The following is a 12,339-nucleotide window of genomic DNA, read 5'->3' on the forward strand; positions in this document are numbered from 1 at the left end:
AAAGAAACTTTTCACAAGTTCAAGGAGTTGACTACAATGAGAATTTCTCACCTCTAGCGATGCTTAAGTCCGTCGGAATCATGTTAGCATTAGCTGTATTTTTCGATTATGAAATCTTACAGATGGATGTCAAAACAAGTTTTCTTACCAAGTTTTCGTAAGAAAAGTTGTATGTGATACAATAAAAGGTTTTGTCGATCCTAAGGATGCTAAAAGGTATGCTGGCTCCAGCAATCCTTCTATGGACTAGAGCAAGCATCTCGGAGTCGGAATATATGCTTTGATGGAGTGATCAAAGCTTTTAGGTTTATACAATGTTTGCTAGAAACTTGTATTTACAAGAAAGTGAGTGGGAGCACTACGACATTTCTGATAAGTATATGTGGATGACATATTGTTGATTCGAAATGATGTAGAATTTCTGGAAAGCATAAACGGTTGTTTGAAGAGTGATTTTCAAAGGAAGACCTGGATAAAGCTGCTTACAAATTGGGCATCAAGATCTATAGAGATAGATCAAAACGCCTAATGATACTTTCAAAGAACGCACACCTTGACATGTTTTTGAAGGAGTTCAAAATAGATCAGTCAAAGAAGGGGTTCTTACCTGAGTTGTAAGGTGTGAAGTTGAGTAAGACTCAAAGCTTGACCACGGCAGAAGAAAGAGGAAGGACGAAGGTCGTCCCCTATGCTTTTGTCATAGGCCCTATACGGTATGCCATGCTAAGTACCGCACCTGATGTGTGCCTTGCCACATGTCTGGCAACAGGGTACAAAGGTGATCTAGGACTGGATCACCATATAGCGGTCAAAATTGTCCTTAGAGGAATAAGGAAATGTTTCTCGGTTATGGAGGTGATAAAGAGTTCGACGTAAAGAGTTACGTCGATGCAAGCTTAACACCTATCCGGATAGCTCTGAGTAGAGATACCGGATACGTATAAAGGAGCAACAATTTGGAATAGCTCCAAGTGGAACGTGGTAGCAGCATCTACGATATGACATAAAGTTTTGCAAAATACATAGGGATCTGAATATGGCAAGACCCGTTGACTACAACCTCTCTCACAAGCATAACATGATCAAACCCAGAACTCTTTGAGTGTTTATCACATAGTGATGTGAACTAGATCATTGAGTCTAGTAGACTCTTGGATGTTGGTCACATGGCGATGTGACCTGTGAGTGTTAATCACATGGCGATGTGAACTAGATTATTGACTCTAGTGCAAGTGGGAGACTATTGAAAATATGCCCTAGAGGCAATAATAAATTAGTTATTATTATATTATATTTCATTGTTCATGATAATCGTTTATTATCCATGCTAGAATTGTATTGATAGGAAACTCAGATACATGTGTGGATACATAGACAACACCATGTCCCTAGTAAGCCTCTAGTTGACTAGCTCGTTGATCAATAGATGGTTACAGTTTCCTGACCATGGACATTGGATGTCGTTGATAACGGGATCACATCATTAGGAGAATGATGTGATGGACAAGACCCAATCCTAAGCCTAGCACAAGATCGTGTAGTTCGTTTGCTAAAGCTTTTCTAATGTCAAGTATCATTTCCTTAGACCATGAGATTGTGCAACTCCCAGATACCGTAGGAGTGCTTTGGGTGTGTCAAACATCACAACGTAACTGGGTGGCTATAAAGGTACACTACAGGTATCTCCGAAAGTGTCTGTTGGGTTGGCACGAATCGAGACTGGGATTTGTCACTCCGTGTAAACGGAGAGGTATCTCTGGGCCCACTCGGTAGGACATCATCATAATGTGCACAATGTGACCAAGGAGTTGATCACGGGATGATGTTTTACGGAACGAGTAAAGAGACTTGCTGGTAACGAGATTGAACAAGGTATTGGGATACCGACGATCGAATCTCGGGCAGGTATCGTACCGATAGACAAAGAGAATTGTATACGGGATTGATTGAATCATTGACGTCGTGGTTCATCCGATGAGATCATCATGGAGCATGTGGGAGCCAACATGGGTATCCAGATCCCGCTGTTGGTTATTGACCAGAGAGTTGTCTCGGCCATGTCTGCATGACTCCCGAGCCCGTAGGGTCTACACACTTAAGGTTCGATGACGCTAGGGTTATAGGGAAAGTATGTACGCGGTTACCGAATGTTGTTCGGAGTCCCGGATGAGATCCCGGACGTCACGAGGAGTTCCAGAATGGTCCGGAGATAAAGATTGATATATAGGAAGTATGGTTTTGGCCACCGGAAGTGTTCCGGGCATCACCGGTAGTGTACCGGGACCACCGGAAGGGTCCAGGGGTCCACCAGGAGGGGCCACGGGCCCCGAAGGCATACATGGGCCAAGTGTGAGAAGGGACCAGCCCCTAGGTGGGCTGGGGCACCTCCCCACCAAGGCCTATGCGCCTAGGGAGAAGAGGGGGCAAACCCTAAGGGCAGATGGGCCCTAAGGCCCATGCTTGGTGCGCCTCCCTCTCCCCCCCCCCCTCACTTGGCCGCCACCCCAGATGGGGATTGGGGCTGCCGCCACCCCTAGGGTGGAAACCCTAGGTGGGGGCGCAGCCCTCCCTCTCCCCCTATATATAGTGGAGGCAAAGGGGCAGCCCAACACATGAAGTCCTTCCCCTGTTGGCGCAGCCCTACCCCTCTTCCTCCTCGTCTCTCGTAGTGCTTGACGAAGCCCTGCTGGAGTCCCGCGCTCCTCCACCACCACCACGCCGTCGTGCTGCTGCAGGATGGAGTCTTCCCCAACCTCTTCTTCTCCCCTTGCTGGATCAAGGTGTAGGAGACGTCATCGGGCTGTACGTGTGTTGAGCGCGAAGGTGTCGTCCGTTCGGCACTAGGATCATCGGTGATTTGGATCACGACGAGTACAACTCCATTAACCCCGTTCACTTGAACGCTTCCGTTTAGCGATCTACAAGGGTATGTAGATGCACTTTCCTTCCCCTCGTTGCTAGATTACTCCATAGATTGATCTTGGTGATGCGTAAAATTTTTTAAAATTCTGCTACGTTCCCCAACAGATATTCCACCTTTTTTCACCAGCATATGACAGTGCGTGTATGCTATGAAATCATATGTTGGGGCGACCAATATGCGCTTCTAGCCTTAGCGAGGATTGCAAAGTATTTGTTGAGACTAGGACCACATCATGGACATTACAGTGGGGCGGTTGTTCCTTGATACGTCTTAAAGGTATCTATAATTGTCGTATGATTCATGCTATATTTCTAGCAATTACATACACTTTGGCAATACTTTGTATCAACTTTTATTGGGCTAACATTTTTTTTGCGGAGGGGCTAACATATTAATCAAGTGACAAGTGCTAGTTCCTGTTTTTTTCAGTTTGAGAAAAATACCTATAAAAATTCTGACGAAAAATAATAGGAAAATAGTTCAGGAAGTTTCACATCATGCGAAGATGCAGGAGCCAAGGCCTAGCCCCAAGGTCCTCCTACCGCTCCCGGTAGATGATACATGGTGATCCTATTTGACGTGTAACCCTTTAGCAAACGACCAATCAGATATCCGTCAGAGAGTTATATGAGTTGGCCCAATGCGGCTCTTTTGTTTTTTCCCCAACATTTTTTTTGTTTTCCCTATGTGTTTCTTTGCTGGATTTAGTAGTTTTCTTCTTTGTTTTTCCGTATTTTTCTTTTCCAATTTTAAAGTTGCGATCACTTTTTGAATTCATGATTTTTTTTGTAATTAAAGAACATTCTGCAAATTCGTGCTTTTAAAAAATGATTTTTTTAATTCAGGAATATTTTTTGAACTCGTGATTTGTTTTTGAAATTCAGAAATATTTTTCAAAATTCCTAAAACTAAATAAAATGATGATTTTTAAACAAAAAATCAGGAACATTTTAAATTTTTGCGAACATTTTTTAAGTTTTTGATTTTTAATTCGTGAACATTCCTTACAATCCTTGAATATTTTCTAAATCCGTGAACATTGTTTGAAATTAGGGAACATGTTTTCAAAATCTAAAAGTTTTCTAATTTTTTCTTGAACAACTTCTTCAATTCGTGAACATTTTATTCTTGAATACCTTTCCAGATATTTTGAAAAAAATTGTATTAATCAGTTTTTTTGCGGCAAGCGTTCTGGAATAACATGGGAGAGGGGCATGTGTTGATGACCAATTCTGCTTGCATGAAATCGTCCTTAAGATGATGTCAAATAAAAAAAGTACTCAACATGAAAGTTACGCACCTAGTCCAGGTGAGCATATGTCCTCTTTGAATCATCTTAACCCAAAAGCATATGCAACCTCTACATGAAAAATATTGACTTGTATAAAAGATTGGTCCTAGAGGTTCCGGGCTACCTCTGGAATTTGCAAGAAGTTGTAAAAGTGTACATGAAAAAATAGCCTGAAGGTTCCAAACAACCTTGAGCCTCTGGGATGATCAAAAACTTGCAACAACATTCTCAGAGTACCCTGGAGGTTCCCAAGTGATGCCTTTGAGATGCCCGGAGGTTCTAAGCTCACTTGTCCACGCTGAGATAGGTTTGATGTTTAGGATAGGATTTTGAGAGTTTTTCTTGTACTAAAAATCCAGTCGCCTCATATGTAGATGAGAGATGATGGACGGTTGATACAAGACACAATTGAATAAATCAATCCGATACCATTTTTGTTTGCTCCCCGTTCTTTGTTGTTCGTCGTATTCGACAACCTTGAGGCTATAGGGATAGTTAGGCCAACCGAGGGCAGCCCATAGCCGCCACGCTCCCAAACGGATCCCTCCCATGCATGTGTGTTCTCAACCTTCAAGAAACCTCGACATCGTGTCTTACATATAACGGTCTCGACGAGGCTTCCTCTTCCGACATGCCTTACATAGCGTGCTCGACGCTTGGGACACACGCTGATATGTTCGAGTGCGAGTAGTTTCATGTTAGTCTAGCCTATTTAGCCCATGTCGACACTGTCCACCCATAGGAGACATCAATTAGCACACCTCTTCTTGTTGTGACTATTTCCTTTCGTTAAAAAGCAGAGCCACACTCTAGTTACATAAGTTGTAATCTCGCATCCAAAGCAAAATGAGGAAAGAAGAACTGGTGACGGGACGATTAGGACTTCAGCCACCAAGGCCCATGGGCATCCATGCTTCTCGTCTTTGGTTGCCTAGGCTTCAACAACAAACGTGTACCATCTCTTATCCCCTTATTCGTGCAATACTTGTTAACGAGCGCTCTCCCTCATTCCCTCATTAGATGTTTGTACAATAGTGGTTAATGAATGCTCATGAGCCTAACGAGCAAGCTTTTGCTCATTAAGCTTAACAAACATGAGATTAACAAGTCAAGCATTAATTAGTCAAGTAGCCCATTAATCCTTCCTTAGTTTCTATACACTGATGACATATCATAGATTTTTTTTAAAATGAGTAAAGTCTGTAACATATACTTTTTCGACATATTACATATAATTTATTAGTCAAAATAAAGACTGAAAATCATGTGCCCACGTTATAAACTCAGATAGAGGGAGCACAACAAAAAAAGGGGGTTAAAGCAGAGTTGGGTGTTTTGGATACCGAGCTCCATGGAGGCCTTAATTTTGAAAAATTCAAAATTCAAACTTCTCAGTTTAGAAAATTCTGAAAAACAATATACATGTATACAAGGATGTAATGTATATGTGTGTAAAATTTCATGATCAAACACCTTGAATTGCGAGTTGCACAAAAAAAACATGGACTTAGAGAATGAACAATACATGTGATGAAAAGCCACATATTTGTGTTTCTTTTTGTAGCTCTCATTTTAAAATATTTCATCATGAAAATTTACACATATGTACATTATGTCTCCGGGTATATGCATATTTTTTTCAAAAAAAAAGAATGAAACACAAAAGTATGAATTTGAAATTTACAAAATTAAGGCCTCCATGGAGCTCAGCCTCCATTTGGCATTTTCGTCCGAAGCCAGCATTTGCAGGTGCTCTAAGGCCGTATGGATAACTAGCTTCGTAACCTAGCAGAAGCAATACTCGATACCATGAAAGCAAAAGCAGTTCAGCTGAATCTCTCTGATCATGACAAATACGCCCACACTCTTCGGTACAAAATAGAAAGTCTTAAAACTATATACATAAGTTGCCTTCAGTGTTGTAGCTTCAAGATCACATAGAACTTAATAGGGTGTGGAGTAATTTGTAATAGTACACCTGCAACAGCAATATAACATTACTTCTCATATCAGAACTTAATAGGGGGAAGCATCCATCAATGCTGTGACATGCTGCTTCATTGTTTTAGCTGTTCAAACTGCATACAGGCGGATAATCTGGTTGATCTTGGCACGACAAATGGGGCACCCCCATTTCTTCGACTCGATATCCTTCAAGCAGGACATGCAACCAGCCATGTGACCACATGGAATGCAGGCTCCTTCCACAGGAGCATCCAAGCAAATCACACAAGTACCAGAGGGGGTGTTACCGCTGCTGCTTGCACCGGCTTCATTTTCTACAGGTTTTGCAGAGTTTAGCGCCGTACCACCACCTTCCGTGGGTGGCATGGTTACATCAACTGGTGTGAAATCTATGGACGGATACTCAATAGGGCCATCGTAGAAGGTTCCTTCAGCAAGTGGTGGCGCAGTTGGTGTTGGAAGAGTTGGAAGTACAGTTGGTGTTGGAACCGGAAGTGCAGTTGGTGTTGGAACCGGAAGTGCCTCAGGTGTAATCGCAATCGAAGGGTTGTTATTTTGACTTTTGTTAGGTTTCGATGAACTTTGGTTAGAGCTTGTTCCAGGTACATCCCATCCATTGTATTTGCTGCTGCTTGGAGCATCACCCTGTGCTTGGCCACTCGTTTTTGAAGGCGCTGGAGAATCTGGTGAGCCCCATCCGTTGAGAGAGCTGTTCGTTGATGTCATTGGCTGCACATTGGGCACTCCCTCTGCTATAGCTGATTGGATGGAGGCATTGATAGCCATCGCTAACTCAACATCCTCCTTACTGGGAGTCGATTCCGCTGAAGGCGCCAAAGACGGATTTGGAATTGGATTTGGACTGGGGGCATTCACTGGTCGTGCAGGAACCATGCTGGCAACCTAACAAAAGAGGATCTATGCATAATTAGATTATTTGTTTTTTCTATACTGAAGTTAACAAATTTTGTTGATTCTCATCAACACAAACCAAACTTTAGTTCAACATTAGTTCAAAAAAAATGTATTTGCATCATAATTATTGGTTACTGAGCTATGTACTCGTATACACACATTCTATAAGAGGATGTTGGTCAAATGAAAACTGTGAAAACTGAAGATTAATCTTCCAAACTAGTTCAGAACATAGCAAGAATAACTAGAGCCTGTCTCAGATCTTGAGACAGAAAATTCATTAGCAAGGGGAAACATTTCAGGAAGTTTAGCTTATATCACCTGTGCCATGCCACAACATGCACTGTAAAATGATCGAAGCTGCTGCTTGTCACCTTCATAAGCCGGTAAAAGCTTGTATCTAGATTCTGCAAATATTCAAATGTAAATTAGAACAGCATGACCTGGCAGCAAAAGTCCAAGTTTTATTTGCAACATAGTAACATTTTAGTGCAGGCCATCTGACAGAAAACATGCTATGTACAATAATAAAAGGTACTTTCTTACAGACAGCCATGCAATAAGTATATAAAATGTAATGAAACGTCACTAAAAAATGTGAAGTACCTATAGTCCGTTTTCCAACAGAACATTTGCACAGAGATATGCACTTTGGATTGCCGGCCGGCTCCCCGCTTGGAAGGCCAACCTGATGAACAAACCTGGGCGACTTGCACTGGTGAAGTCCGTGCTGAGTGCCATCCCCGTGCATCAACTACTCGCCTACGCGCCGCCAAAGAAGACGCTTCGTCAAATTGGAAGATTGAGTGCTGCTTCTTGTGGGCTGGCCGCGCTGCCGCCAACGGAGGCCACTGCCATGTCAACTGGCGCCGCGTTTGCCGCCCCATATCGAACGGAGGCCTGGGAGTCCAGGATCTGGAGCGCGCTAGCCTTGCTCTGCGGCTACGATGGCTATGGTTCTCGCGCACTGACCATGAGCGCGCCTGGAATGGCCTGGACCTACAATTCTCTGCCGAGGAGCGAGCGCTCTTCTTCGCGTCCACCACGATGACCCTCGGAAACGGAACAACGGCATATTTCTGGGAAGACCGCTGGATAAATGGACAGTCCATTTGTGAGATAGCCCCGGCACTTTACAAGTGCATACCCAAGCACCGGCGCAAAATCCAGACCGTCGCTGAAGGACTGCAAGGCCATAGCTGGGCCAGGGACATTCACGGGACCCTGGGCATACACGAGATTGGCCAGTACCTTCAAGTCTGGCTGGCGATCGAGCATATCACGCTCTCAGACACCCCTGATCAGCTAGTTTGGAGATGGACGGCCTCCGGTATATACTCTGCTCGCTCCTGCTATCTTGCCACCTACCAGGGATCCATGACTTGCTTCTCATGGAAGCTCATATGGAAGAATTGGGCGCCGCCAAGAGTGAAGTTTTTCCACTGGTTGGCCAACCAAGACCGGTGTTGGACGGCCGACCACTTGGCTAGACGCGGTCTCCAGCACCAGCCATGATGCCCACTCTGTGACCAGGCTCCCGAGACAATGCGCCACCTCCTCTTGGAGTGCCCCTTCGCCAGGCAGACTTGGCATGAAATCCTATCCTGGCTACGGATGACCACTGCAGGGCCAAGCCACGAAGATTCACTCATGGACTGGTGGCTGCAGGCCAAGCAAAACACGCCAACACTGGTCCGTAAGGGCCTAGCCTCCATTGCTCTGTTGACACCACGAATGATCTGGAAGCAGCGCAACGAATGCATCTTCGAGGGCGCCCAGCCCCTGGTTCAGGTGCTGGTCTCGAAGATCAAAGAGGAAGCTGAGCAGTGGGCAAGAGCGGGCGCCCACGGCCTACGCGTCATTCTGCCGCCCACCTGGGACGTGCACTAGTTTCACTGACCCTCATTTGTAATTGACCTCCTAGGAGGAATGTATCAAAACTCTACCTTTTCAATGCAATGAAATGCAAAAGCCCTTTGCATTTTCTCGGAAAAAAAAGAAGAGCAAAATGAATCACTACATACATGTGTGCACGAGCGATGTAGAGAGCAGGAGGAATCACTACAATGTAGAAATAACGAACTAGCTTTATGTGAGATAATTTAATGTGCAAACAACAAGAGTGATAAAGCATACATGACTATGTGTGTGGTTGTAGTTATTTTCGTTCTCCTGTAGGGTAAAACCAAACTCATGAGTTCCTCAAAAAAAAGAATAGATCTCCCAAGTCCTAACTCTAACCTCGTGTTTCCATGCCAAAGAGTGATAAATAAAAGAATAAATTTGAGTAATCCACCACACAAGAATTTGTGTTCTGCTCTTTCAGCAAATAATTTTTTTAGTGAGATGGCCATATGATATTAAATTGCAGTAAAATGGCAAAGATTGATAAAGCATGTAACCAACAACACAAACATGCAATTCAAATTTGCATAAACTGAAAAGATGAAATATTGCACGTACTTGTAACTTTGTCAAAAATTGTCATGGAAGGATCAGCCAGATTATACTTTGGTTCCTCAAGTTGAGATTTCCAAAGTTTGACAACAACACGAGGTTTAGCAGCCTGTTTATTCATAAAAAGTATGTTACAAATAATAAGAAACTTCATAAAATATATACACACAAATACAATAAAAATAGCTAACACAAATATATAACAAAATGAAAGTAGGTGTAGGTTTTCCTTCGGGACAAGCTGGTTTAACAAGATGCAAGTATAGGTTCTCTGGTTGGATGTGTGAGGTGACGCTGGTAAAAAATGATTGACTAGAATTAAGAATGTTACGAAAACAAACTAAATGCACTATCCCAACTTTATTATTGTGGATTAAGACATTTGTAATATACCTTAATTCATATTTAAGGAATAATCAATATACATACTAATTACTAGACTAATCCCCTAAGTGGTGCGGACTCCAAGGCTGCACACGGGGAAAGCATGTTTCTATAGACCTTCCTTTTTTCATCCGTCGATCCGGTTACCAGGTGCAAACCAACAACCTAATCAGGAGGATTGGAGAAGGTGCTGCAGGAGCTATGCAAGTGCATGGATTAACTAACCAATCACCCTTCTGAGTATATTGTGCCACAATAACTGTTGTGAATCTCAATTCATGTGCAAGAAATCAAAAAAAAAAATAGAGACATTGTCATGTATCAAATAATAAAAGGCCAGTTATGTGCAATTTTCTCCAGAAACTCAAATTTCAACACAAATAATATGACAAATGCTACTGGTTAGTGATTACTGAACTAGACAATGTGGGAAGCATACACTAGAAACAAATGAGAGGTCAATAATTACATTACTGCTTATCTCATGTTAAATAGGAAGAGTTCCATAAAAGAGTTGTTCACTTTGCGGGTGATATGAATATGTCAACATATCCAGCATTATAAACATTACTAGGCTACACCATACCAAAGCAGCATTTTAGCAGACTTTCATACCTGCAATTCAGGATATATAGCTAACTCAAGCTTGACAGGTCTTGTCGGGCTCCGTGCTTCACGTGGTAAAATCACTGCCCAACTGGGGAAAAGATTTAACTTAGGTTAGAGACACGTAAAACATACTCACATCTATGTGCTTGTGGTACGCGATGAAGTTTCACGGGAATATTACATCTTCCTAGTCATGAACTGAGGAGCAAACGCTTCCAAGAAACCAGGACCATAATTCTCCCTCATCCATCCAGAAAAAAGAGAAATCCGTCCCTGAAGATAATGAAGAACGAAATAGCAACCAATAAACAACTTAAAGAACAAATAGCAACAAACGAAAATGTGCAAGTCAAATCGAAGTATAATAAAGCAAAATAGGACGTGAAGTAAAAAATATACCTCTATGGCCCTTACAACGTTCACATGACCCTTTTCTCTAGCCAGGTCAAGTGCGGTATTGCAGTCATCATTTGTTATGAATGGGTTAGCTGCAAATAAATCATAAACAGAAGGTTTTTTAACGTACAAAATTCAAATGGCAAACAATTGATACATGGTACTACAGCAGCATCGTAAACCTCCATGTGAGAGAAGTAAATGGACAGTCGGATCGAGTCCTTTTTTGGCAGCATGGTGCAATGCAGTCCCAGCGTGTGATCCTACAAACAGAAAAAGAAAAGGGAGGCATTACAACAATGCGACAAAAAAATGATAACCTATTTTATTTAGCATGCATCCAGTAAGAATCCTATGGATTCTAATTTGTTTAACATAGAAGGATCACATTTCGTTAAAGCAGAGTTGGCACGGTGCAAGTCAATCAATACTGTAATGTTACAGTTCCCTTGATTGAGTTGATTCTGTTTTGCATGGCATGCAATCCTCAAACCTAATTAAACATAGGCTATATTTTTACTTGCGCACATATTGTGCTGGTTTCTATTTGAGTGAGAAATTATAGTTAGAAAATTCAAGGTGTCCTTTCCATATCCCAAAGTATGCACAACTTTAAAACTTTTGGGCTATGGTCGTATCAAAATCAACTCACTTTGGGTTTTTTTTCTTATAAAACTTACTTTTGGTTGAAGCACCACAATAGACTTGATCTAATTCCTAGGTCCAAACTAAGAATAACAACAAATTGGTACTCACTCCACTCCATCCAGAAAAATCCCCTGTTATACATTCTAGGAATAATGGAGATAATCAACTAAAGCGAAGACGCTAAGTTTGGTATGAGAAAAGCGTCCATACCAGGCCGATATGCATTCACATTTGCACCCAACTCAAGCAAAGCTTTAGCCACATTCAACAGATCAGGGCGCATGCTGGCGACCATCAGGGGCGTCTTCCCTTCCTTGTCAATCCACTGCAAGCAAGCAAGAAATTCAACCCCAACAAGAAAAGTTAACTCACTTGATTCCCAGCTTTACAAGACCACAATAGACTTGATCTAATTCCTAGGTCCAAACTAAGAATGCTGTGGGAATCGCTGTCCTTGCCTCAACGCCTGCGCCCTGCGCCCGGAGGTTCCGAATCCCCTCGATGTTGCCGTAGTTCACCTGCTGGTACAGCAGCTCCTCCTTGGATTGCTGCATCCCCATTTGGACTCGCCGGACGGTGCAAAGGCAAAGTTGGGGAATGAAGTGGGAGAGCGGTTCCCTTGCCCAAAACTGGATTTTTTTTTTATTGCTGAACAGAGGATTTCGGTAGTTGTTGCTCCAGCTGAGGGTGCAGAAAGGGAATCCCAACTAGCCGCAGCACGGAATCGGAGCGACTCCGAGGCAAAAGATCG

At 42.7% G+C, this 12,339-nt stretch overlaps 1 protein-coding gene across 1 annotated transcript in view; it reads right to left on the bottom strand.

The window, feature by feature from the left end:
• Positions 1-6,026: 6,026 nt before the first annotated feature.
• Positions 6,027-12,339, bottom strand: part of LOC123191070 (probable E3 ubiquitin-protein ligase XBOS34) — a gene marked incomplete in the record, with an annotated part of 7,133 nt that continues 820 nt past the window's right edge. Inside the window, 9 exon segments of the mRNA XM_044603839.1 lie at positions 6,027-7,082; positions 7,416-7,501; positions 9,558-9,660; positions 10,551-10,632; positions 10,726-10,817; positions 10,944-11,032; positions 11,123-11,203; positions 11,799-11,913; positions 12,047-12,339. Coding sequence (XP_044459774.1) covers positions 6,288-7,082; positions 7,416-7,501; positions 9,558-9,660; positions 10,551-10,632; positions 10,726-10,817; positions 10,944-11,032; positions 11,123-11,203; positions 11,799-11,913; positions 12,047-12,148 — 1,545 coding nt within the window.

The sequence above is a fragment of the Triticum aestivum genome, chromosome 1A (assembly GCF_018294505.1).
Source record: "Triticum aestivum cultivar Chinese Spring chromosome 1A, IWGSC CS RefSeq v2.1, whole genome shotgun sequence".
NCBI classification, from domain to species: domain Eukaryota; kingdom Viridiplantae; phylum Streptophyta; class Magnoliopsida; order Poales; family Poaceae; genus Triticum; species Triticum aestivum.